Below are 24,042 nucleotides of genomic sequence, written 5' to 3'. Positions count from 1 at the left end.
GATGCTCCTCTGCGTAGGAGTATGACACTGGACTCAGAGACAAACTCAGACATGGATAAGCTGGTGGAGAGAATGAAGTAAAAGCCATCAATTTCCAATTTCTTGCCATCCAGCGACGAATGAAGATTCACAAGGAGCTGCTCACAATACAGAGAAAAGACACAAAGATCCTTCGAAATGTCTATGTCCATAACATTCCTGATGTCCCCGGGTCTCAGAAACAACAACAACAAAAGTTGAGCTTGAAGTCTGTGAAATCATCCAAACTGAACACCTCATAAACAAAACTTCACGAGTGAGAATAACTGTGATGAAGACATCGTCTATGGTCAAGATAGATTGTTTGTGAAACCCATGAAATGTAGGGTAAAAAAGGTCTGCAGTAGATTCCCCCTCTGAGGATTCCAACCTAGACAAGAGCCATAGGGACACGGAGGATAATAAGTCAATCCTTCTTACGTCAGTCTGTGAGTTTGTGTGAGACTACACGCCTTTGGAGCAGAGGGTCGCAAGTTCAATTCACACAGAATTGTCACATGATATTAAACAGAAGTTCTGTCGAGTGGGCAGTGATAATGAAGCAGTATATTCTAAGTTGTAGATTCAAGCTGCTCTTCATATTTTTGGCCACCAGATGTCACCAAAGTACACAGTGTTGCAAGGCTTCAGTAATGAACCGTTTTTCAATACAAGCTTAGGAAGACTCGATTTTGCCATCACTGCACCAAGAGCACTGAAGGGTCAACTTTACCTAGTAATGACTTTATTAACTTTTGTGTCACAACACACTGTGTGGTACACAGTCATGCCACAGAGGTATCATTAAAATACAGAAACTTCTGTAAATGGTTATATTTACTTCACTTTTTCCCCCTCTAAACTATCAATGTGTCTTTTAGATCCCATGCTTACAACACTGGTTAATTAAAGACGTGTTACTATAGATTAATTATTTGATATTAAATATGATCAGTTACAAGTCTCCCAAAGTTTCAAAGGTTTCTGTGATTTGGTGAATTTTGAATTACACATCAATTTTTGTCCACTTCTATAATCAGACAAACTGTCTGCTACTGTACCAGGTCCTAAAAATGGCATTGGCCTCCAGTAGCACTGTGAGGAATCTTATTCCCTTCATCACACTCATAACAGCAATATGTAGACCTGCTTTCTTTCATCTGTGAAATAAATGTCATACTCAGTTTAGTGATGCTGATGTCATTCCTCTCTCTGTGACATAAAAACACCAAAAACAATAGATTAGTTTCCAAGAAAGAAGAAAAAAAAAGAAACACATTAGATATTGACCACCTTCTCTTTGTATCACGAGTCGGGGTTTTTTTTCTCTTCTGCAATAAGGGGGAAAAAAATCACCACTTTCCTTTTTTACTTTCCACTAGGTGTCACTGTTCTTTTAATTTTCACTACTTAGCTTCAGTCTTCTAATCAGAACATTAGACATGCTTCTTGTTTCAACCGTTAACATATTGTGTTGGGCGGAGAGTGTCTAAGTTCTGCCAATTAATTTCATGGAGTCATTTCCACTTTGCACACTTTTTTTAGTTTTTTTTTTTTTAGATGAAAATTATAAACAAAAACTTTAATTTCACTATATTTAACTAGCTGGTTGCTTTAATGTTTAACATTCAACATGAGATAATCACTGCTCTGAAAGAAAAATATCTTGGATCTCCAGACTGCTAGTTTTAAAGTTTTAAACATATATATATATATATATAAAAAAAAAACACCCAGCACGCCCCTGCGGGCGGTTTATCCTTCAAGCTCGGGTCCTCTACCAGAGGCCTGGGAGCTTGAGGGTCCTGCGCAGTATCTTAGCTGTTCCCAGGACTGCGCTCTTCTGGACAGAGATCTCCGATGTTATTCCCGGGATCTGCTGGAGCCACTCGCCTAGCTTGGGAGTCACCGCACCTAGTGCTCTGATTACCACGGGGACCACCGTTACCTTCACCCTCCACATCCTCTCGAGCTCTTCTCTGAGCCCTTGGTATTTCTCCAGCTTCTCGTGTTCCTTCTTCCTGATATTGCTGTCATTCGGAACCGCTACATCGATCACTACGGCCGTCTTCTTCTGTTTGTCTACCACCACTATGTCCGGTTGGTTAGCCACCACCATTTTGTCCGTCTGTATCTGGAAGTCCCACAGGATCTTAGCTCGGTCATTCTCCACCACCCTTGGGGGCATCTCCCATTTTGACCTCGGGACTTCCAGGTTATACTCGGCACAGATGTTCCTGTACACTATGCCGGCCACTTGGTTATGGCGTTCCATGTATGCCTTGCCTGCTAGCATCTTGCACCCTGCTGTTATGTGCTGGATTGTCTCTGGGGCATCTTTACACAGCCTGCACCTGGGGTCTTGCCTGGTGTGATAGACCCCAGCCTCTATGGATCTTGTACTCAGAGCTTGTTCTTGTGCTGCCATGATTAGTGCCTCTGTGCTGTCTTTCAGTCCAGCTTTGTCCAGCCACTGGTAGGATTTCTGGATATCAGCCACCTCCTCTATCTGCCGGTGGTACATACCGTGCAGGGGCCTGTCCTTCCATGATGGTTCCTCGTCTCCCTCCTCTTTCTTGGGTTTCTGCTGCCTGAGGTATTCACTGAGCACTCGGTCAGTTGGGGCCATCTTCCCAATGTATTCTTGGATGTTCCTTGTCTCATCCTGGACTGTGGTGCTGACACTCACCAGTCCCCGGCCCCCTTCCTTCCGCTTAGCGTACAGCCTCAGGGTGCTGGACTTGGGGTGAAACCCTCCATGCATGGTCAGGAGCTTTCTTGTCTTTATGTCAGTGGCTTCTATCTCCTCCTTTGGCCAGCCTATTACCCCAGCAGGGTACCTGATCACGGGCAGGGCGTATGTGTTGATGGCCCGGATCTTGTTCTTACCATTCAGCTGACTCCTCAGGACTTGCCTGACCCTCTGCAGGTACTTGGTGGTTGCAGCCTTTCTAGCGGCCTCTTCATGGTTCCCATTTGCCTGCGGGATCCCCAGGTACTTGTAACTGTCCTCTATGTCTGCAATGTTGCCTTCTGGTAGTTCAATCCCCTCAGTTCTGACTACCTTCCCTCTCTTTGTTACCATCCGACTACACTTCTCCAGTCCGAACGACATTCCAATGTCATTGCTGTATAGCCTGGTAGTGTGGATCAGTGAATCGATGTCTCGTTCACTCTTGGCATACAGCTTGATGTCATCCATGTACAGGAGGTGGCTGACAACTGCTCCGTTCCGTAGTCGGTATCCGTAGCCAGTCTTGTTAATGATCTCACTGAGGGGGTTCAGGCCTATGCAGAACAGCAGTGGGGACAGAGCATCTCCTTGGTAGATCCCGCACTTGATGGTAACTTGTGCTATGGGCTTGGAGTTGGCCTCTAGTGTTGTACGCCACATCCCCATTGAGTTCCTGATGAAGGCTCTTAGGGTCCCATTGATCTTGTACAATTCTAGGCATTCCAGTATCCAGCTGTGGGGCATTGAGTCATAGGCCTTCTTGTAATCAATCCAGGCAGTGCACAGGTTGGTCAGTCTGGTCTTGCAGTCTCGGCTGATTGTTCTGTCTACCAGTAGCTGGTGTTTTGCGCCTCTGGTATTCTTGCCAATTCCTTTCTGTGTCCCGCTCATGTATTGACCCATGTGCCTGTTCATCTTAGCCGATATGATGCCTGACAGGAGCTTCCATGTAGTACTGAGGCAGGTTATTGGTCGGTAGTTGGAGGGGACCGGTCCCTTCTTGGGGTCCTTGGGGATCAGGACCGTCCGGCCTTCAGTTAGCCATTCCGGGTGTCTCTCGTTAACTAGCAGCTGGTTCATTTGAGCTGCCAGACGCTCGTGGAGTGCAGTCAGCTTCTTCAGCCAGTAGGCATGAACCATGTCGGGCCCTGGTGCTGTCCAACTCTTCATACTGGAGACTCTTTCTTGGATATCTGCCACTGTGATGGTTACTGGACCCTGTTCAGGGAGGTTGCTGTGGTCTGCCCTCAGATCCTCTAGCCACTGAGCATTGCCGTTATGGGTTGCATCCTTCTCCCATATGCTCTTCCAGTATTGCTCCGTCTCCAGCCTTGGTGGTGCTGTTCTCTTATTGTTCCCTTGCCACTGAGAGTACACCTTTGCTGGTTCTGTGGAGAACAGCTGGTTTATTCTCCTGCCTTCTATCTCTCTGGTGTACCTCCTCAAGCGGCTGGCCAAGGCTGTGAGTCTTTGCTTGGCAGTTTCCAAGGCCTCAGGTATGGACAGCTTGCTGTATTTCTTAGGCACCTTATTTGTCGCACCTTTCTGCAACTCCGTTAGTTGGCTAACCTCCCTCCGTGCTACTTTGATCTTGCCCTCTAGCCTCCTTCTCCATGGAGGGTACTGCCCCTTGTCGCTGTTCAACGTGTAGCCAAGCATCTCACTGATCACTGCTGCCGTATTGTAGATCAGCTTGTTAGTGTCGGTAATCGTGGTTGTAGGTATTGCCCGTAGTGCTGCATTAACATCATCTAGCAGACCTTCTGAGGCAGTGGCGGCTGGCCCATAGGGGGCGCTCGGGCTCCGCCCCCCCAAATGTGGAGGAGTAAAAATATATATTTTTAAAAAATTCATCAATGATAGTTTTACTATGTGTGTGCCCATATACAGCCAGGCGTATTTTAACATTTTCACCAGCTGACTCATTAAAGTTCAACCAACAAACGGTGTTTTTCTTCTTCTGGGGCGCTCGTCAAAGCGCCCTTGATATGCAGCGAAATAGCCTATCATTAAATGGTTGCCAGAGGAATATAATAAATATTTGACCTATCAGCGTCGCTGAATTAAATGGTTTGGGGGCGCTTAAAATTGCGCCCCTGCAGAAAACGTGAAAGCTCACGAGTTCATATGGACAACAGTGTAAAGCTAGCTGTGCTAGGGAAAACTAGCATAGCGGCGCAGCTAGATGATGGACATCGGATTGCTTTAAGAAGGCACAACGAAGAGGTAGATAAAAACCGTCATATTTTATCTAAAATCATCGATTGTATTAAGTTTTGTGGTGCTTTTGAGCTAGCAATGCGGGGACATGATGAAAGTGATTCCTCAGACAATCCAGGGATTTTTAGAGGTTTAGTCGACTTGATGGCATCAATTGATCACGACTTGAGGCAACACCTTGAAAATGCTACTGTATTTAAAGGCACCTCGAAAACAGTCCAGAACGAGATCCTGGATTGCATGTTGGCAGTTCTGAGAGAAAGGATCGTGGAAGAAGTAAAGGCAGCGAAGTTTTTAGCCATTCAAGCTGATGAAACCACTGACATTTCTACACACTGTCAGTTAGTCATGGTGCTAAGATACATTGACCAACGAAACCGTATTCAAGAGCGTTTTTTTGAATTCATCAAGCTACCCAATGCTTGTGCAGATGCAATAGCCAGTGCCTTATCGGAGAGGCTGCGCTTCATCCTCCCCCAGGGACAAGAGAGAAAGTTGATCGCCCAGGCCTACGATGGGGCCGCTGTAATGAGGGGTACCACTGGAGGAGTGCAGCGTAAGATACAGGACATTTATGCTAACGCTCACTACGTACATTGTTATGCCCATCAGTTAAACCTGGTAATGCAACAAGCAACCTCCCACATCCCTCAAATCAGTCACTTTTTTTCCGACATAGCAGGATTCGCTTCTTTTTTTACTAAATCGAGCAAGAGGACTGCAGTGCTTGACGAGGTGGTGGCGCACCGACTTCCAAGTGCATCGGCAACCCGTTGGAACTTCAACAGTCGTGCTGTGAATACAGTGTATGAACATAAAGACGATCTGGTGAGGTGTTTTCAGACCATCCGTAACAGTGAAGGATTTGATGCCCCTACAAAGAGAGATGCCGGTGGTTTCGTGAGAATGCTGGAAGACGAAGCTTTCTGTTTTTTCCTGGCCTTGTTTCACAAGATAATGCCACATGTAGACATGCTGTATAACCACCTACAGAAGAGAAACATCGATTCTGTCACCATCGCAGGGATCACCCAGACATTCATCAGCCGCATGCAGGCTATCAGGTAGGCATAAAAGCATAAATATGTAACCTAGAATAAATGTTAATTATCTATGCATAGATTCTATCAAATTCTCTGCATATATTCTGTGTTCTGTGACTTAAATGTTTAATGGAATTCAGATAATTTTGATTTATATCAGCCTTTGAAGTAATTTTATGAAAAATATTTGATTAAGTATATTTGATGAAGTATATTCCCAGTAATGATTTGATGTAGCCTATACCATAGGCTATTTCCTGAAATTATGGCCAGGGCCTTTATTTACTTGCACTGGTTTTCCCCCAGCCATTAAACCAGGTCCGGTTATTAATTAAATCCAGTAATTCCCGGTAATTAGAACACAACCTTTGTTTGGTTTGTGTTTGGTTAATATATCCCTATTCAGTTTTCAGAAGCCATTAATGAAACTTATGTATTGGATCAGGGAGGCACTTCCTAATCTGGTTGTGGATGAGGAGTACAGGGGACCTGTTCAAGACCCACCCACAAAGAGACGGAGAACATTGGGGGAAGACAGGCAACACCATTTGGCACTGGAGGTAAGCACTAGCTGCTTGGTCTGATTTAAATCGGATCATCAGATAAAATCTAATGACGATGCTGTCAGATGTCATTTGATATAGTGGTCATGACTGTTTTGTTTTGTTATGGACAGATTTTTTTTTTCAGAATAATGATTAACATGAGACATGTGCCAAAGTCTTACCACTGAATCTAACTCTTACCAGTTATATATTATTGGATAGGTGTGCGACACCATTATGAGCCATGCCAAGGAGAGGTTTTCTTTCACCAAGCACCTTGTCAGCGCCACTCTGTTGCAAGGAGACTTGTTCCAACAACACAGCAAAAATTTTCCAGATGCAGCACTACAAACCACAGTGGAAGCCTATCCCTCATTGGACAAAGCCAGACTTAAAACAGAACTGTCCCTGATCTACGACAACGAGGAGTTTCAGAGTTGTAGTGGTGCGCTGGTGCTCTATCAGGTTCTGATGGAAAACAACCTTCAAGACACATTCACCGAAACTGTAAGTCTTCTTAACATCCTCATCACCACACCAATGACAACATCAGAATCGGAGAGGTGTTTCTCTACTTTAAAGAGGATAAAAACTTTCCTGAGAAACAATATGGCTCAGGATCGGCTCAACGCTCTGGCTATGCTGTCCATAGAGAAAAAACTCACACAAGAACTTCCTGATTTCAACACCAGGGTCATCGAGAAATTTGCCACTCAGAAAGACAGACGAGCAAAGTTCTTGTACAAATAAGAACCCTTAACCATATTTACTCTCTTTCTCCATCCCTCTCTCTTTCTCTCTTTAGCCCACCCCCCCAATCAGTTTACAGTTGTTGTTTTCAATAGTTATTTTTCATTCATTCAAAAAAAAAAAAAAAATCTGTTCATGTTCATTTTTACAAATCTATACAAATGGCCAGAATATGGTTGTTCATTTTTACAAATCTATACAAATGGCCAGAATATGGTTGTTCATTTTAAATTTAAATTAAAATTGTGTTGTTTGATGTACTCATTAAATGGGTCATTTTAGTCGATATCATAAAAATTGCCCCCCCTGAGATTTTTTTCAGGAGCCGCCACTGTTCTGAGGGTACTTCACGTAATCTTGGTAACCGGCTACGGGGGATCGAGGTTTCAAGCTTGGCCATGATCCTATTTTTTAGGTCAGTTCCTCTCGCACTCAACGATCCTTCTCCTATCGCACTTGGGGCTATGTACCCAATCTCGGGTGGGGGTGATGATATCGCCCCCCTGACCTGGCATCCTGACTCCTCCTTGCCGTAGCATTTGTGTTGTACCTCGTCAATCTCTAGCTGTGAGAGCAGTCCCTTCTTTCGAATGTTGGAACACTGAGCTACTAGTTGTTTCGCCGTCATTGTGGATGTTGGGTATCGAAGAATCCATAGGTCCCTCATCCTATTCATGTAGCCCCTTCCGCCGGGGTTACTTGCGTAGTAGCATTCCAACAACGCCCTGTTTTCGTCTCTTGCCCACCGATGCCTTCTTGTTCCAGTAGCCCACTTTTCGTCAGGGTGCCCTGGTTCCTCAACACCTGACGCGGACCTTGTTGATCCGGGCGACGTCCGAGCCGGCATGCCTTCATATTTATTTGTCTCGCTCATGTCTGCGGTAGGCTCGCTTAGCATAGGGGGTCTAGCCTTAGGACCCTTACTGGATACAGATGCCCCAGGCAGGAATCGAACTTGCGATCCTCTGTTCCAAAGGCGTGTAGTCTAACCACTACGCTATCCAGCTGCTATCGCAGCCTTTGTATATATATATATATACAAAGGCTGCGTCCTACAACGTGCGCAGCGCGGTCCGAAAGGCAAAGCGGAGCTACGGGGAAAAACTAGAGTCACAGCTACGACAGTGCGACTCTAGGAGCCTGTGGAAAGGACTGCGGACTATAACGGACTATAAACGACCAGCTTCTTCAATGATGAATGCAGATGCTTCACTGGCTGATGAGCTGAACACGTTTTATGCTCGCTTCGACGCCGCAGCAATTAAAACAACAAACGGCTGCACGCGCTCGGAGTGCACCAGTGAAGAAAATGCATTCGTCATCACAGAGCATGCCGTGAGGAACACCTTCAGGAGGGTGAACACCAGGAAGGCAGCAGGACCAGATGCAATCCCTGGCCGGGTCCTTAGAGCCTGCGCTGATCAACTAGCACCGGTGTTCACGGAGATCTTCAACCTCTCCCTGGCCCAAGCTGTGGTTCCCACGTGCTTCAAACGGTCCATTATTGTCCCTGTTCCAAAGAAACAACAGCCCGCTTGCCACAATGACTACCGTCCAGTAGCACTGACTTCAATTGTGATGAAGTGTTTTGAAAGACTGATGAGAGATCACATCACTTCTTCACTTCCTGCCAACATCGACTCACTTCAGTTTGCTTACCGGACTAATCGTTCCACAGACGATGCCATATCTCACCTGCTCCACACATCCCTGAGTCACCTGGACACTGGCAGAGGGAATTATGTTAGGATGCTGTTCGTGGACTACAGTTCAGCATTCAACACAATAATTCCCTCTAAGCTTTTCACCAAGTTGACGGATCTAGGACTCAGCTCATCACTGTGTCAGTGGATCCTCAACTTCCTCACAGACAGACCCCAATCAGTGAGGGTGGGAAAACAAGTCTCCCCCTCCATCTCACTCAGCACTGGAGTGCCTCAGGGCAGTGTTTTAAGCCCCCTGCTGTACTCACTATACACTCAGGACCTGTCATGGTCCTGTCACATCAACACCCTGGTTAAGAAAGCCCGTCAGCGTCTCTTCTTCCTCAGAAGACTTAGAGACTTCCATCTGCCACTGAAGGTGCTCAAGAACTTCTACTCCTGCACCATCGAGAGCGTCCTGACGGCAAACATCTGCACCTGGTTTGGGAACAGCACCAAGCAGGACAGACGAGATCTGCAAAGAGTGGTGCCCTCGGCCGAATGCATCATTCAATCAGAACTCCCTGACCTGCTGTCCATCTACACCAAGCGGTGCAAGTCCAAAGCTAGGAAGATTATGATGGACCTCTCCCATCCCAACAATGGACTCTTCTCACTGTTGAGGTCTGGGAAGCGCTTCCGCTCCCTTAAAGCCAAAACAGAGAGAATGAGGAGGAGCTTCTTCCCCCAGGCTATTCGGGGCCTGAACCAGGTGTAGGACTGGACTCTCCCAAACACGTCACTATAAGACTGGACTCTCACACACATCACCACACGCACCACCACACATTTCCTATAATCCTATAATTCCTATAATTTATAATCCTTATCTTTATAATCTCTTCTGCTATTTGCACATTATTTACTGTAAATTCCTAAGTTAATTTGTAAATTTTTGTAGTAAATTGTAAATATTGTAAAACTTTTCTTCTGTCATTTAATGGTCGGGCATTGTACAGCTACAAGCATTTCACCCCCATGTCATACTGTGTATGGTTTTGTGTGTGTGACAAATAAAATTTGAATTTGAATTTGAATTTGAATAGATAACATTTCAAACCTGAGTACAATAAACAAATGTATTTATATATTTTAAAAATATCTTTTGTTTGTTGTCACTATAAGATATAGATACTTTCTAAGAATTATGTACTTTTTATTCAGGAGCCTGTGTATTTGATGAAGGACAGCCGAGCTCGGACTGGTGATGATGCAAGCGGCAGAATTCTGGATAAGTTGATGGAGAGAAAAGACAAAAAAAATGTTTTACAGTAATCAATGCAAAAGACACCACATCCTCCTGTAGAGTCACAACCTTTGTTTCAGGCTGTGAGAGAATTATTTTTAACACATTCTTTGTGTCACACACCTGTTGAAAGACAAATGTTTTTTGGTTTGTTAAAATGTTACAAGATGTTCTGAAAAGGCATTACTGACAGTAAGAACATTGTTAAACCAACATTGATGTTCAACAGTGAATGCCTGTGAATGTTTTACTGTCAGCTAAACACAGTCTATATTTTATTTTTTTTTTATTTTTATTTAACCTTTATTTAACCAGGAATGTCCCGTTGAGATCAAAGACCTCTTTTTCAAGGGAGTCCTGGCCAAGGACTCCCTTGGGTCCCTTGGGTTGTCAATACCCTTAAAAGTATGTGAGATGGTGTTTAAACAGAGTTTGACTGATTGACAACAGCTGTTCAGCAGGATATTTCAAATATTTCAAAAGACATTTTTTAACCCTGTCTCACACTCACAAATGTATTTAAAATTTTAAAAGTATTAAAAAAAAACTACAAAATGTGTTGGTAGAGCAGAATCCAACATGTGATAATATAGAAAAATAATACTTGATTGTGGTTAATAGACCCCCCTGGTGATAGCTTTCCTTAACAAAACACTTAACGTCTACCTGTGTTTCCCAGCAAAAAGGATGGTGAGGACAAAAGGAATAGGTGAAGCAATGATGGAGGGGAATAAAAAAGAAAAAGGAACAACAAACAACCTACTGTGAAATAAAATAGATCCCAGTTAGAGAACAGGTCACTGAAAAATACATGCGTTTGATTAATGTCCAAAACAAAGATGATATGAACTTTTTTCCTAGCTTCATTTTAATCTAAGCCAGCCTCTATGTGTCCTTTTCTGCTCTAACTGAGCACTCAAAGCATTTTATCAAACATACATCATTTCCCCATTCACACAACAACACAATAACTTGAATTACCTTATTATAAGGTTACCAAAACTTTAAAGGTCAAATCAATATCTTCAGCACTGTAGCTGACAAACAGTTAAATCTCTCTTGAGCCTTGTATTCCTTTATAGCTCAGTTGTGACAAAATAAATGTCTTCACAGTTAAACTGTTAATAAAAAAGTTAATAAAAAAAATCCTACTGCTGTCCTAGACGCACTCAAGGGCAACAAAGTGAGGGGGTTTTTTTTCTTCCTTTTTTTATGTGGTGTTGAGTGAAAGAGGAGTGGGTGTTGGACCAAATATCTGGATGCAATGTGGGTTCCTGATAAGACATCAAGTTGGCAAGAGGAACTGGTTGATCTGCATGCTTCATGAATATACACAGTTACTGGCAGGTACTTACTAACGCAACAGCTCACCAGGGCGTTTCACACTGACTCTCATCCAAAAATAACAAACTCTGCCTAAAAAATAATCATATTAAAAAATCATATAAAATAACACAACATACCTTCAGACAGAAGTGCATTACAAACACAACATAGGAGTAGTGGACATTAATTAATGGACTTAAAATGCTATTTTATTGTACAAAAAAAAGATGCTTTTGAGCATCATTAGGGCTCAGTCTTAATAGAAGGTTGTTGTTTTTTTCAATAGATACATATAAAAATCACAAAAGGATAATTCACTTGCTAGAGCCTCAAAAACAGACCATCAAATAATAAGGACCATTTAAGAAAAACAGCACCATATCAGAATTTTATAATCTGCTTATGTTTATCAGAGAGATCGCAATATAAGATAAATGAATCAAAATAGGGAATCAAATCTTGTAATTGGAACTGACTTTTGTGTGTCCTGCTACATTAAATATAACCTATAAAACAATACACTGTGTTTGTGATTTTTATTTTTTTAAAGGAGTTAAGCTACATCTGCAGGAACCTGTGTCCATATTTCTCTACTAATTTGTACAGCGCTATGATTCCCTGATGTTACCATCATTAATCACTCATATGATTTCTTTATAGATATTTTTAGACGATATACCCCAAATAGATGTTAGAGATTGACTTTGACATTGGCTGGAGAATCAAAGAACAGAAACTGAAACTTTTTTAAAGCTATTTATTCAGTGAATGTAATCTTGATTTCATAAATGTACATCAAACAATTTTGGATGCCACGCATGTTATTCAATAACCTCATGCATGGATATCATATAGATATACCTTCTACAGAGCGTTTAACCCTTTCTAAGCTTCATTTTTTTAAACAGTTATCGTAAATACGATACTTTTTTACTTTTTAACAAATTTTAAACTAGATATAGGAAACACAGAGTTTAATGATGTGTATGCATTTAGAAATTAGCTCAGCTTATATCAGCCACAGAAATATTCACTTGAAGACATTCCCACTGATTTAAATATAAATTATACAGCAGAATGGAAAGTGATTTAAAATAAATGAGGCATCAAATTTTGAAAATTATAGTTCTAAATCATTTATGTCTAAACTGATTTTACATTTAGAAAATTAACATATTTTATTAAATGACAGCTGCTTAATTTACACCAGATTAAGACCCCACGCTTGAGTGGTTCTAACCGTCGTTATCTGAACCCAAGACGGTCTGGAACACGATAATTCTCTGCAACAGTTCAGCCATGAAGGTCGCGTTGTTAGCGAGGTATTCATTGTCATACATGGCTTCATGCTGCTGCAGAATTTGCTGTGCCTTATCAAACATTTCATCGGTGTAATGTGTTTCTCCATTTGCTGCCACCATGTCATCAATTTTTCTGAACAGCTCAACAACCTGAACTCTGTTCCAGATGTTTTTGTTATCGAATACATGGTACCTATTACCGCACCTGTTCAGCAGCTCTCTGAGCTTCTGGTGGCCAGTTCTCAAATAGGTATGTATGGTTATCTTCTTGTTTGTTAGTTTGTCACCATGAGTAAACAGAATCATCATGTAGTTTGATGCGTCAGGTCCAAAGAGTTTCTCCAGGGCATCCACACAGTTTTCTTCTTCTTTGGTAAACCTGCCAATCTGAAGGACCAGGAGGAAGACATGAGGGCCGGGAGTGGAGATCTGGATGCATTTCGCGATTTCTTTCTTTATACTGTCTGCAGTCTTAGATGTATCCAGAAGGCCAGGTGTATCAACCAACTTGACATTTCTAGTGCACTCAAGTTTAACTGCCTCACAGTGCACTGTCACTGACTCTGAACTCTCATTAGCCTTAAACGTTTCTTTGCCAATAATGGTGTTACCAGCAGCACTTTTCCCGACACCAGTTTTCCCAATGATCACAATCCTCAGTGGGCAGCCTACAGAAAGAAATATCTACTGTTTTAATTGTGTGGATCACAAGCATAATCACAACAGTATTAAAAATTCAACGTGATATTTTAAAAACACAGGAAATCAAAATAGAAGATCTAAGTTTACCATCAGGGATTGATGAACTGTTACCCATCTCTGCTCTTGGCTCTTTGGCAAATGAACAGAAAGCCGCTCTGAGTGGTTTGATTTGTTGTTCAGCAGTTCCCTGCACTCCTCCCACTGGGTGGACCTAACTCTCAGTCTATATCAGCAAGACTGCATCTGAATTCAGATTCTGTTGAAATCTGCACGTGGTTCATCTTTAAGCAGCTGACAAGATGAGTTCTGCTGGTTCACCAAGTAAGCAACTCTTCCTTAATTACTTTTGTCACATTTATATACCCCCTTCATATTTCCATAAAGATATGAGAAATGATTTAATCTAAACATGAGAAACATTAGTGTTACCTTAAATTCTTAACTGAAGAAATATTGATTTACTAATATTAACAATTTTCTCAAGTTATGTATCATATGAGACAGAGACATGAAACTTTGGAACAGTGTAGCTGAGATTAAAGTATATCTGCAGATTGTTGTTGTCCGACTCTTGTCCAATACAAAGTTAGTTGGAACAAATTATGCTCTTCTTAACAAAGAATCTTTCCCAGTGCTGTTTTCTTTTAGCTACAGACACACCCTTGGTTAAATATTTCTTTGGAATTATTCAATTTTTATTTTGTTGCCTTGTTCCATTGGTATGTGTGAGGGGATCTTTGGACAGTACTGGGAGAAAAAATACCTCTTTGTAGCATTGTTGCTGGATTATTGGAACACTGTGACATGACCATTGAATTGTCAGTGAACAAATTGCTCCTATCTTTAATTCCATCCTTCATTTTAATTGTAATCACACACCTGGAAATTGTAAAGTGAAAAGTATACAACATTTTGAAAAAATACTCTTGCCTTTTGCTTCTACAGATCACCCTGTCAAGACTACAATCATTCTCTTTGGAAAGAAGGAGAGCTTGCAGAAGAAAATCAAAAGTGAAATCTTCAAAAATCAGAGAACTGTTTCCAAATTATGTAATGACTTTTTTGTGAGCGAGAGCGAGTCATTCAAAATCATAAGTACTCCAGATGTTTTGGATGACAAATATCTGGATCCAGATCAGAGGATAATTGATTTGATGGCACTTTCTGATTTTAGCCCTGATCTGTTAATGTTGGCAATAGATTCAGAGGATACAGGGCAAGTGGAAAAAGTAAATGCTCAAATCGACAAACTTGAACATATTTTTCAAGGAACTGTCATGAAACACTTAGCCATCATAATAGATAATGGCAAGAACAAGAATAAACCCAACCTGAATCATGAGAAGGTATTCTATATCCAGGAAGATGTGAATAAAAACCTGCCTGATCAGTGTAAGGAATGGTTAACTGATCAGCCACTCCAGTTTAAAACTGAAAACTACATTCAAATTGCTGTGAAACGAAGGAAACAATATTTTGAAAGCACAAGGTAACACAAAAGTCCAGCTTTTTTTCAGTTGGATAGTCATTCCTATTTTCTTTACAGCTAGCTTGTGTTTGTTTATTTTCTCATTAGTTGTTTCTGAGAAAAGAAACATTTCGATCATGTAGTTGCAATACCAATACGTAATAACACTTTAGAAATATAAGGATAAATGCTTCTGATGTCAGTTTTATTAAAATAACAAAACCAGTGCAGCCTTCAGTAAAAGTCCATCCATCCATCCATCTTCATCCGCTTTGTCCGGGGCCGGGTCGCGGGGGCAGCAGCCTAAGCAAAGAGTAAAAGTCTTTTCCTAAAATAAAAATATAGTAACGGCAATCGCCTTCAGCATGTAGAACAATTGTTTTTAATGTAGCCTAATGCTACAAGCAATCTACTAAACAGCCTGTCAAAGTAAGACAATAACTCAGGAACAGGAAAATTTAGGCATCTTGTAATAAATGGGAAAAAAAGATGCTAACAAAAACAAATTTGGTCCCACATTATTAAAAAAAAAAGTTTTTTTTTCTTTTTTCCCCACCAAGTGACTTAAATAAACAAAAGTAAATTCACACAGTTTCTAGATCAATCAATGAACCCTGTGCAACCACCAGTTGCTAGGAGAAAATGTGTATTCGCCACTCAGTCCGTGAGTTGTTATAGGCTACTGACACCAACTTATGTGCAAACTAGACAAATTTTGTCTTGAGAAGGAGGAAACTGTGCTGTACTCTATACCTTTTTGCAATGGCAGCCAGCACCCTCCATACTCCATAGTTTTCCCTAGCAACCAGGGGATTACAGAGCGAAATTAGTTATACAGATGATTTACATTTTAAATATCTTTTTCAAGGCCCCACAACAATATCAAGCCATTTTTGTATCACAACATGCTAAAATCAAATGTATTGCTATATACCTAAAGCATGCAGAGAGACACACACACTTTGCTTAAAACACGTGGAACCACCTTTGTAACCTAAGAAGGGCAGACAGCCACAATCACTTCATACACTTCAGCTGGTTCAGTGGTGCAATTAATCTTACCAGGTTTCTTTAATCCTGAGAAAACTAAACATTTTTGTGCAGCTCCAGTGGGAACAACTTTAAGATCTTCAAATTATGTCTTAAGGGGGGAATTTTTTCAAAATTTTTACTAGAGTGAATAAATACAAATGCTGAGTACTGTTGTAGATCTGGTATAGCAGGGTTGAGTCTGTAAAAATTGTAAAAATATCGAGTAAGCTCTCAAAGGTTAGAGGTTATAATTTAAAATAGAGTTTATGTGTGTTTATGGTTTTTTTTTTTGAGGAAATCCACTGAAAACACAAGCTAATTTAAAAAAAAAAATTCTTGTGAAATTTGAAGTTTTGTTGTTGAAATATATCTTTTATCTGCAGTGATTATAATTATTATTTCAGAAATGAATGTTCTCCTGATCACCATGGGGCAAGAGGTAAGTCTGGTATCCAAATATGAGTGTAGTTTTTCTAAGCCAGTTTTTTTAAACTACATTTTATGATATAATAAACAATTACACTAACCCTAACCCAGGAACTGAAACCACCATTGTTCTTCTGGGAAAAAGTGGAACTGGAAAGAGTGCATCTGGAAACACTATCCTGGCTGCTGGAAACTCCCAGATGGATTCAACTTTTGAATCTCGTCCGAGCTCCACACCAGTCACCAACAAGTGTGAGGAGAAGAGGGCACAGATATTTGGGACACAGATTAGAGTGGTTGACACTCCAGATTTCTTGAACAACGAGGAAGATGTAGACAATGCACAAATAGAAGAGTGTAAGAGGTACTGTCAGGAAGAGCAGTGTGTTGTGTTACTTGTGATACAGCTCGGCAGGTTTACAGAGGGTGAGAATGAAATATTACATAACCTGGAGAAACATCTTCAGAGGAAGATCAGGGAGAAAACAATCCTCCTGTTTACACATGGCGAAGATTTCAACGGTGATTTGACAGAGTTTATTGGCGAACGATCTCACCTCAAGTACATTGTGGGAGCTTGCGGTAATCGTTGCCATGTATTCAAGAACACTGTTAAGGACTCTAAGCAAGTCCTTTCGCTTTTCATGAGCATTTCTAAAATTGTTCCAAATTGCACACCAAAACAGCCAACACCGTGCTCTTTGTTTTAGTGTTTGCTGACTTACATCACAAGCCCAACTAACACATACATGTTTGTATGGCAAGTAAGCGTGTAATCTTTTGAAATTCTGTGAACTTCTTGTATACACATATAATGTGACATCTCTTTAATTACAGCATTTGTAAATTCAAGTACTTCTACTCTATGTGATTTATGGATACTTCTTTCACTCTTCAACTTTTGGGGAAGTTTTTAAAAAGAGAAGATTTTTTTAAACGGTCTAGAGAATATAAGAAAAGCTTATTTTTAAGTTTTGCTGTGGAATGAGGTGTTTTAAGACACAATGTTTATGGGTAAAATAAGATGTTATAGCCATGTTTATATCTATATAAACCAAAAGTCAAATGTATTAAATAATAAACTCAGCAATAAAATATAAAAAAAAATACCTTGGAGTCTAGTTATTGAATGTCTGTGTCAGTCTGCTTCTATTTAGCTGCTGCCCTGTTGTGTAGATTTAGTCTATAAACCACATCATTTTATGATTACCTGTTATTATTGGTATCTGATCACATCACAGTTTGTATGTTTAAAAAGAATGTTGCCAAAACTTGAAAAAAAAATCATCAAAATTTGTAACAACTTTTTTTTTTCTTCGTTTGGCTCTTTTGCCATCAGAATTATTGTCTAAAGGCGAAGAACGGGTTTACTTTACCAAATGGACCATCCCAGCCTTGCTGTAATGGTCTATTTGATTCACCTTTTATTGTTTATTTTATTTTATTTTCACTTGCTAAATATGGGACAGACTTGATTGGGGAAAAGAAAGGGGAGAAAGAAAGAGGGAAAGAAAAACAGCAGAGAAGAGGGCAAAAAAACAAAAACCAACAAAATAAGCAGACAAAAAAATACATATATCAATCACCTGTTGAGAAAGAAAAAAGAGAAAACAAGCAGAAGAAAAATGATCTATGGGAATGTAACAGTAAATACTAAATATTAAATATTATTGTGCAGCACGTAAGATCGACAGCGCACAGTGTGCTTTGAGGTAGGAGCCAAAAAGGGTGCCGTATGTGTGTGTGTGAGCACCCGTGTGTACACCTGTGAGCATGGACGCGCTTGTTTTTAAAAGGTTCCTTCATGTAATGATCTGCTAGAGGGTGTGGGGGAGCCACAGCCCCGTCCTCCAGGGCATGAAGCAGGAATGGAGGAGATCAAAACTCCAGACATCCAGAGGCCCCCAGAACACAAGAGACCAAGGAAGACCAACAGAGGGGCAGCTGCGCCACTGTCCCAGAAAGAGCTGAGGAGAGCCTCAGATGAGGGGTCACTCAGCAGCCGCGGAGCAGAAGCCAGGGGGGGTTGCAGTGACGCGCCCGTGAGCTCCGCCGGCAGCCAGCTGTGCCACAGTGACTGAGCCCCAGGCCGAGAGGCTGAGGGCACCCCACCTCCGATGTGGCCCGAGCGAGCCTCAGGCTCCAGGCCCTGACAAGCAGCCACCAGTGTGTACCTGGACGCCCATCCCCGGACACAAAGAACCACCAACGCACCGATGTCTGAGGGAGTCTGCCACTGGTAGGGAAAATTTTTAACAGCTTGAAGCACCAATAAGTGAACAGTAGAAGAGATGAAAATACAATGTCTTTGTATTCAAACATTCAAGACTACGATTATTCAATTCAATTCCACCTGTTCTCTTATTTATCCTTTTGTTGTTTTACTGTATGTAAATCTTAAGCATGAGGGAGAGCAAAGAGGTGAGTGGTTATGCGCTCTCTCTTTACTCTGACTGCACCACAGTGAACATAAAATGTGTGACTTTCATTTTCTGCAACAAATAAATGGTAGATTTTACTAACAACCTTCCCATTGCTTAGTAAGACATTTACAGTAAATGAAAGTTGAGTGTAGCCAAACTACTTGCCGTTTGAATAAAGAGAAAAAGGTAGTGTTAAACTAAGCTAGTACAGATCTGGATAATATAATGTGAAAATACATTGGTACAATAATAAAAGGTCTTGTCTCAATAAATTACAGTACAACATAATGGGGACACTAATTTATGTATATATGACCCCTTTCAAATGGAGGTTGTGTAACTTAAAACTCTTATACAATATGACTGTATGGTGCATTTAAAAAATAAATACATGAATGAATGATCACATAAATTTAAAAAAACTCACTCATACAGAGGTGCATCTAAATTCTCTATGTAATAGCTTGTTTTTAGATATTTGTAAAACATACCACAGTTGAGATCAACAGCAGGGAAAGTGGGTTAGCTGACATTTCCAGTGACTATCACTTGCCACACGTAAGTGCTCAGCTAAAAAACAATAAAGAAGCTCAGACAGAAATTTTTTTTCTTTAAAACTGTTACGAGTTCAAATATTGGGGATGGAGACAAGAGGAAAAACCACAATAACAACACTGGTCCGGCCGGGTTAAGTCAAACGATGATTTTAATAGTCACACGCGTGGGAGATGGACACTATATGCAGACAGCCTCAGATCTCAAAATGGTGGAGCATTAATCAAACTCTTATAGCCTCTGGTGCCCCCACCTTATCATAAAAGCCTAAACATTCACATGCTTTTCTCTCACACGGCGCCTAAGCTACGACCTTGGCTCCCCGTTTATCTGCTCCTGCTGAGATGGGGCAGAAAACTCCAGCATGCTCTGTTCTCTTCTAATCAGACAAATAAGGCGATGACTTTCTGCAAACAGTATTTCTTATAACATCATAAAACAATATCATTCATCCACAATAAATCAGCAGTCTAATGTAATGCAAATCAGTTTAACTAATGCAATAGTTATCAGCTTCTTCTAATTCAGGAGAATAATGCAAACTAAAACTACATAATAATTCACAATCTTTAGTTAGGGGTATAACATGGCATAAAATAATATTATAATTTAACACTCCCCCTGATGAGCTCGTTAGAATAATGAGCTCACCAACACCCTGTAATCCAGTGTGGCCGGGTTCATCTCTTCTCACTCCTGAGGTCCTTTGTCCCCCTGATGGGCGAACCATATGTGAGATGACCTCTGTGTTTGCGCAGTTCAGATGTAAGAAAAACTATTATTCCAACAGTAGCCGGCACAGATGACACTCCCCAGTTCTCCCCCAGCTTTACTTGGTGCTACCTTATACCCTTCAGACGTACTCAGACTAGAACCTCTGTCCAAGGAGCTTTTAGCCTTTATTTTATTGCTGCAGCTACCAGTGTCGTCCAGTTGGGTGATCCTCTGCTCTTCTTTCTTCAACCTCAGGGGTTAGACAACCCTTCAGTCGTGGCACAGATCAGGGGATTATTCTGCCCCAATTTCAAACAACGATCTGTGTATCCTCGGGTCCTGTGTATCCTCCAGAAAAAGATCAGGAACGCGTCCCCCTTTTGCCCAAGAGCCTCTCGAACCCGGTGTTCCCGGATTTCCGCCAACCCCTTCATGGTTATTGCTGTGTTTATGGGATCCATCCTTTTGGAGTGACTAGCTGGAGCCCAAACGCCATGACCCTTGGACCCAGTTGGTGTCTCGGCAGTCACTGTGTCTATCTCTGCTGCAAAGGATCCTCGCATATCTGTGACCTCGTCTGGTGTCTGTTCCTTTCTCTGTAAGAGACAGAAAACCAAAACACCTCCCTTCCTAACCCTAATAATCTAATGTTGTTATCTACTGACCTTCTAGTGATTCAGAATTGGCTTAGAATATTCAGAATGTCCCAGGGACTTATTCTAATCATATCCTATGTGTGTGTAAGCGTGTTTGCATTATGCCCTCTGCACTCAAGGCATGTCCTACACTTTATCAGTCCGGACCATCACGCCGAACGAAGCTTATGACCTTCAAAAGGCCGAGTGCCAACTCATTATAAGCACATTTGCAAGGTGTGTCTGAAAATTACTAAAACCACTCATATTAAGAAAAGACATCAAAAACAAATTAGCCATTTTTAATCCTCACATTTGCCCCCCAAAAATCATGTGTTTGCTTCCGCCTACTGTCCCTTATGGAGACACAATATTGCAGCTACAAGGTCTCCCAGGTTGATAAGTTGATCTGCGTGTGATGCTCTGACTCAAGTATATAATCTTAAATGAATGTCGTTTAATTAACTACCACTACTTAAAACTTAACTTAAAGATATATCCTATTTTTAAATGAATAGGTCATGACCAATTACAGTATATTACTTCATCCGTTTGCTCCCATTTCCTTTCAGACTTTTCTTTTTTAGACTTTTACTTTTCTCTTAGTTTTGTTAGGTTTGGGCTACAAAACTACTTGGTGAGGTGTAGTTTGAGTTTAAATGCACATACTGATAGTCCAGTAATGTCATGGCATCTATTTCAGGCTTTCATGTACTTCTTTTTCACGTCTGTCTAGTCTGTCACAAAAGCTGCTGAAAGATTATGCAAAAGGCCTTTTTGGCTTGTTACAATGTGACATTAAGGAGTTCCAAAAATGTATCACTTTCATAAGTGGGACTTGTGAACAGGTTGTTCTACATGGTTCTAACAATGAACGCCCTTCTTGGGACTGCAAACTAAACACAGACTGTTATAATTGGCTTTTCATTCATCCATGAAGAATGCTAAATTGTACTAACCTGCATGAATGGCGCTATGGAAACATACAAACAAAACCTGATTGATTTATTTGGTGACTGACAAGCAGCTCAGCATATTTCACAGCTAGGGCCAACCTTTCCCGTGGCATCAGAGAGGCTAAGAGACAGTACTCCAGGAAAATATCTCATCACTTCAAAGACAGCAGAGACTCACGGAGCCTGTGGCGAGGCATTCAGACCATCACAGATTACAAGCCCCCACCACAGACCTGTGATAGCACTATCCCCCTGCTGAACGAGCTGAACACTTTCTTTGCTCGCTTTGAAGTCCAAAACAGCACCACTGCACAGAAGACCCCACCCCCTCCTGGTGACCAGGTGATGACTCTGTCCCCGGACAGCGTGAGGAGATCCCTCAGCAGGATCAATGCACGTAAAGCTCCGGGTCCTGACAACATTCCTGGTCGTGTACTGAGAGACTGTGCAGTGGAACTCACTGATGTCTTCACAGACATCTTCAACATATCACTCATCCAGGCTGTCGTCCCCACATGTTTTAAAGCCACCACAATCATTCCGGTTCCAAAAAAGTAATCTCCCTCCTGCTTTAATGACTACCGTCCTGTTGCACTTACTCCCATCCTGATGAAGTGCTTCGAACGACTAGTCATGCAACACATCAAGACTGTCCTGCCCCCCTCCCTGGATCCCTTCCAGTTTGTGTATCGGCCCAACCGCTCAACCGATGATGCCATCTCCACTGCACTCCACTCGGCACTCACACACCTGGACAAAAATGACTCATATGTTCGAATGCTGTTCATAGATTTCAGTTCAGCATTCAACACCATAATCCCCCAACAGCTCACTCAAAAACTGGTCCAGCTGGGGCTCAACACCTCACTGTGCAACTGGCTGTTGGATTTCCTCACCGGAAGACCTCAAGCAGTACGGGTCGGCAGTAATACATCCAGCACCATCATTTTAAACACGGGGGCCCCGCAGGGATGTGTGCTGAGCCCCCTCCTCTTCACTCTGCTGACCCATGACTGCACTCCATCATACAGCTCCAACCTCTTCATCAAGTTTGCGGACGACACAACGGTGGTGGGTCTCATTAGCAACAGGGATGAGACCGACTACAGAAGTGAGGTGAGACGCCTGGCCACGTGGTGTGCTGACAACAATCTCTCTCTGAATGTGGAGAAGACGAAGGAGATTGTTGTGGACTTCAGGAGAATGCACACCCAACATGCTCCTCTGACCATTGACGGAGCGTCTGTGGAGAGAGTGAGCAGCACCAAGTTCTTGGGTGTGCACATCACAGAGGATCTCTCCTGGACGTACAACACCACAGCACTGGCCAAGAAATCACAGCAGCGTCTCTTCTTTCTCCGCAAACTAAGAAGAGCAGGAGCACCAGCCCCCATCATGTACACTTTCTACAGAGGCACCATCGAGAGCATCCTGTCGAGCTGCATCACTGTGTGGTTTGGAACCTGCAATGCGTCCTGTCATAGAACCCTCCAACGCATAGTGAGAGCTGCAGAGAGGATCATTGGTGTCTCTCTCCCCTCCCTCCAGGACATTTACAGCACCCATCTCACTAAAAAAGCCCTTTGCATAGCGGCTGATCCCACGCACCCAATGCAAAGCTTCTTCAAGCTGCTGCCGTCGGGGAGGAGACTGCGGAGTCTCCGGGCCAGGACCAGCAGACTGAAGGATAGCTTCATCCATCAGGCTGTCAGGAAGCTTAACTCCCTCCCGATTCTGCCCCCTCTCCCCTCTCTCCTCCACGGTCCTACTGAACTCTGTCATACACACACACACACACACACACACACTCTCTCTAACTCACTCACTGGCCTGCACCAGTTACCAGTCACTTTGTGGAGCATTGGACTGCCACTACCTCATAAGACTTTGTTGTTACACTATCTCTTACCGTACATTACCAAATCTCCATTTGCACTATTTGCCCATTTGCACTACTCTGCCTGGTTTGCACTCAATGTCATTTACTCATTATATTGTATATTGTATAGCTTTCTTGTTATATGTAAAAATTGTATTGTATTTATTTAAATTTTTACTTTTTAATTATTTTACTTGCATTTTTAATCACTCTTATATTTAAATGTTCATTTGCTATTTTATCTAGGGATTGAGAGTAACGTAGTTTCTATTCTCTGTATGTCCTGTACATGTGGCAGAATTGACAATAAAACTGACTTTGACTTTGACTTTGACTTTCAGAGGATATTTTGACTGTCTCTCACAC

General features: G+C 41.8%; 2 protein-coding genes across 2 annotated transcripts; one reads left to right on the top strand and one right to left on the bottom strand.

Moving 5' to 3' along the window:
- Positions 1-4,833: 4,833 nt before the first annotated feature.
- On the top strand, positions 4,834-7,310 carry LOC309709453 (zinc finger MYM-type protein 1-like; the record flags this gene model as incomplete). Its single annotated transcript, XM_082538071.1, has 3 exons — positions 4,834-6,036; positions 6,461-6,575; positions 6,783-7,310. The coding sequence occupies exons 1-3, from the start codon at positions 4,880-4,882 to the stop codon at positions 7,308-7,310; spliced, it is 1,800 nt and encodes a 599-aa protein (XP_082394197.1). The 5' UTR covers positions 4,834-4,879.
- A 5,472-nt stretch (positions 7,311-12,782) lies between these two features.
- LOC309711381 (GTPase IMAP family member 7-like) lies at positions 12,783-13,710 on the bottom strand. The gene is made up of 2 exons (XM_082541665.1): positions 13,676-13,710; positions 12,783-13,554 (listed from the first exon to the last, which is right to left on the bottom strand). The coding sequence occupies exons 1-2, from the start codon at positions 13,701-13,703 to the stop codon at positions 12,821-12,823; spliced, it is 762 nt and encodes a 253-aa protein (XP_082397791.1). The 5' UTR covers positions 13,704-13,710; the 3' UTR covers positions 12,783-12,820.
- Positions 13,711-24,042: the final 10,332 nt, after the last annotated feature.

The sequence above is a fragment of the Aulonocara stuartgranti genome (assembly GCF_965226115.1).
Source record: "Aulonocara stuartgranti genome assembly, chromosome: 7".
In the NCBI taxonomy this organism is placed as follows: domain Eukaryota; kingdom Metazoa; phylum Chordata; class Actinopteri; order Cichliformes; family Cichlidae; genus Aulonocara; species Aulonocara stuartgranti.
The sequence above is the reverse complement of the archived record's forward strand: the minus strand, read 5'-3'. Positions and strand labels throughout refer to the sequence as shown.

Excerpts from the sequence above, each read along its gene's own strand:
- LOC309711381 (XM_082541665.1), bottom strand. The coding sequence starts at position 13,703 with ATGGGTAACAGTTCATCAATCCCTGATG. Across the intron at positions 13,555-13,675 it reads CAGTTCATCAATCCCTGATG|GCTGCCCACTGAGGATTGTG; the intron begins GTAAACTTAGAT and ends TTCTTTCTGTAG.